The sequence below is a fragment of the Leptonychotes weddellii genome, chromosome 1 (assembly GCF_054177405.1).
Source record: "Leptonychotes weddellii isolate Sample4059 chromosome 1, ASM5417740v2, whole genome shotgun sequence".
NCBI lineage: Eukaryota > Metazoa > Chordata > Mammalia > Carnivora > Phocidae > Leptonychotes > Leptonychotes weddellii.
The window spans coordinates 10,187,300-10,190,775 of record NC_138369.1 but is presented as its reverse complement, the minus strand read 5'-3'; the positions used below and the strand labels follow the sequence as shown (position 1 = coordinate 10,190,775).

Sequence of the window (3,476 nt, the reverse complement as noted above, 5' to 3'; positions counted from 1 at the left end):
AAGGGAGTGAGAAGAGGGAAGAAGCAGAGAAAGGGGCCCAAAGATGGCTCCAGGATGATGCTCGCCAGGGCGCTGTTTAAGGCAGCTCCCTGGACAGCTTTAGGTCAACGGTTAAGTCAAGAATGGTAGAGCCAGAGGAGGGGACTCCATGTAGCCTTTAAGAGCCGCTGGGGCAGGCTTATCTTTGGTGACATGGAGAGGCATTCATGGGGTGACCCTGGGCACCTACAGCAAGGGTGGGCATCTGTGGAATCAGACAGAACTGAATGCCCATCCTGGCCCCGCAAACCTCACTGTTCCTTAGTCCTCTAATCCAGAGATCAGCAAACTCTGGCCCATAGCCAAAGGACGTCCAAAATCTGCTTTTGCAGGGCTTATGAGCTAAGAATGGTTTTCATGTTTTTAAAGGATTGGCGAGGGAGGAGCGGGGGGCAATGACACTATCTGGCCCGCAAAGCCTAAACTATTTACTATCTGGACCTGTGCAGAAAAAGTTTGCCAATTCCAATATCAAGAGATACACCCTGAGAGTCAAATACACATGACAAGTCACAGTGAGAGGCAGGGGGAGCCAGGTGGTTGGAAAGCCAGGCGGTCAGGGCTGGGAGGGCAGCACCAGGGCTACAGGAGCCGGAGGAGAGGGCTGGGGGGAGCTAAGCAGAGACCTGAAGGAAAACCAAGTATTAGCAAGCCGGAAGAGTCGCGGAAGGGCGCTCCAGGCAGAGGAAACAGTGTGTGCAAAAGCCTGGAAAGGAAAAAGCTTGGAAATGGCCAGTGGTTCGGCTTGGCTACGGTGTAAGATGTAGCAGGAACAGTAATAAAACAGGTCACAACCCTTACTCTAGGTCAGAGGCTGTGCCAATGGCACATTTTTACGCGGGGCAGGGCATGCGGCCCCGCCCCAGAACAGGGCTCGACTCCACAGCCAACCCGGTCATCACCCAGTGCATCGAGTGGGCGGTCGAGGCTCGGAAAACAAGCACCTGTCGTCCCTCCACCCGTCCCTGGTCCTACCCACAGGGACCCCAACGCGGCCCCCTACCCCACCCCCAACCTCCGACGCGGGCCTCACTGGAGTCCAGGGGGTCGCAGACCGGGGAAAAGCCCGGTGGGAGGGGGCTCTTGTCAACCAGGACCTGGATATCGGCCACCACATTCTCCTGCGGATTCTGAGGGGGAGGAAGGGGAGGACACAGCGACAGTCACGCTGCAGCGGGGACAGCGCGCCTGGCGTAGGGCCCCGCAAAAGGACGGGGAGTGGGCGGAGCCCGGGGATGCCGAAGGAGTGCGCCCCTTACCTCTAGGCTGCCCAAAGAACTGAGGCACAAAAAGTAGCCAGACTTCTGCGCGAAGCTCTTGCCGAAGTTGGCGGGCGCCCCTTCCACGGTGCAGGAGATCTAGGGCGTGGACCGGAGTCAGGACCGGGCTCCTTCCCCGACGCGGCCGCCTCTGCCCCCACTAATCCCCGGGCCCCCGACGTCGCTCACCGCACTGAATCCCCGCGGCGGAGGCGCCGAGGCCGACGACCAGGCCAGGCCAGTCAGCGGCGCCGTGTCGGTCCCGGGTCCTGGATCCATCCTCCCAGCCAAGAGCCGAAGGCGGGGACGGCTTCGGAACTCCGAGCCGCCAACCCGCGGCTGAATTAGGGTGGGAGTCTGAACTACAAATCCCAGACACCATAGGGAAGGCGCGGGGAGGGGGGGTCAAAAGAGCCGTTTGCGCGTGCCCGGAAGACAGCTGGCCAATCGTGTGGGAAAGGGAAGCCACGCCCCCGTACGTCGCGCAGGCGCGCCCGTGAGCGACGTTTGCGGAAAATTGTGTCGCTACCTTCTCACCGCCGGCTATTTCCGATATCCCAGCTCTGCGCCAGAAGTCTGGGCTTGCCCTAAACCAGAACTACGCTCCCCAGAATCCCTTGCGGCATCAGCCTCTCCAGAGACACGCGTGGACTTGTAGGGGAAAAATGTGAAAAAGCACAATTCTAGTTCTAGGAAGTCATCCTAAACTGAAACTTTCATGGGTTATGCAGGGATTCGTTTAAATAACAAAAAATACGGGCCGCCATGAGCCATGAAATCTTGTGTAACTTGAGGACTTGTTCGTGTTACTGGTGGGAGACTCTGCGTTGTGTGAATGGAGTCTCGGTTCTTGGATTCCCCACGGAAGATTTACCCGAGGATCCGCGCTTAAGTAAAGACAGCCAGAAGGAAGGTGGCAAGCGCAAAGCAGTTCATGAAGAACCGCACACTCTGGAGGTGGGAGAGCGGGCAGGCCCAGAAATGGCAACTGACCTGAGGCTATAGGGGTGTCTTTTCCTATTATGTTTATGAGCATAGCTACGGTGGTCTGCTACTGAGGTTTCCGGTCATCTAAGGGACTCCTCCTACCGGTTGGGAGGGGGAGTTTTTGGCTCTCCCGCGTCTTGCCGGAAGTGTCGTGGCCATCTTCCCCCGCAGGGGGGCGTGAGGTGGGGGTAGAAACCACGGTGTAAATATACTATAATGAACCTAGGCAGTCACCCTGGGGTACAGATTGGAGAGGCGACCACAGGTTCTGCACCTGTGGTTCTTGGTCGACTAGCCCGCTGCCACAAAGCCACAAAGAGAGCCCCCAGGCTTCTAATGTGTGACCTATTTATCGCCGCCCTTGCCTCCAGCTCGGGTCTAACTAACTGCCGGCTCCATGATTCCCAGACACAATTAGTTTTTTTCAATGAGATATAAAATACTTAATACGGATGCTTTTACACCTCTCAGGGGAAAATACGGAAAATTAGGGAACAGAGTATTATCTTCTCTTCTATATTTCTCCATTTTCTGCAATATCATGGGTTGGCCCACTTCTAGCTCTTATACGACCCGTGAGCTAAAAATGGTTTTTATATATGTAAATGATTGAAGGGGGGAAAAATCAAAAGAGTACTTAGTGACATGTGAAAAATATATGACATTCAAATGTCAATGCCCATAAGAAACAAATATCCTGGGATGCCTGGGTGGCTCAGTCGGTTTAGCATCTGCCTTCTGCTTGGGTCATGATCCCAAGGTCCTGGGATCAAGTCCCACATTGGACTCCTTGCTCAGCAGGGAGCCTGCTTCTCTCTCTACCTGCTGCTCCGCCCTGCTTGTGCTCTCTCTCTCTCTGACAAATAAATAAATAAAATCGGAAAAAAAGAAACAAACGTCCTGGAAAAGGTGACCCAATAATGAGAAGGGGTTTCAATTAGCATGGAGGGGTGGCTTGCTTGGTGGCTGTCTGGCTGCCTTGGAGGCAGATACCCCAGCAGCAATCTAAGCACATGGGAGATAAAACACAGACTGAGATAATGACTCCCAAAATAAGTAACCATTTTTTCCACCAGGACACTCCCATGATCCAAACCATCCATTTATTAAGTCCCTAAGCTGGGGGTGGGATCACTCAGGGCATTCACATGCGTCCTCATGTGCTGTAATAAAGATGATACATTAGCAGAC

The 3,476-nt window shown here is 54.5% G+C and overlaps 1 protein-coding gene across 1 annotated transcript in view; it reads right to left on the bottom strand.

Moving 5' to 3' along the window:
- The window catches only part of MVB12A (multivesicular body subunit 12A), a 3,553-nt gene extending 1,916 nt beyond the window's left edge, over positions 1-1,637 (bottom strand). Inside the window, exons 1-3 of the mRNA XM_081805495.1 lie at positions 1,488-1,637; positions 1,299-1,397; positions 1,055-1,169 (exon numbers count right to left, since the gene is read on the bottom strand). Coding sequence (XP_081661621.1) covers positions 1,055-1,169; positions 1,299-1,397; positions 1,488-1,577 — 304 coding nt within the window. The 5' untranslated portion in view covers positions 1,578-1,637. The remainder of the gene's footprint in view (positions 1-1,054; positions 1,170-1,298; positions 1,398-1,487) is intronic.
- Between the last annotated feature and the right edge of the window lie 1,839 nt (positions 1,638-3,476).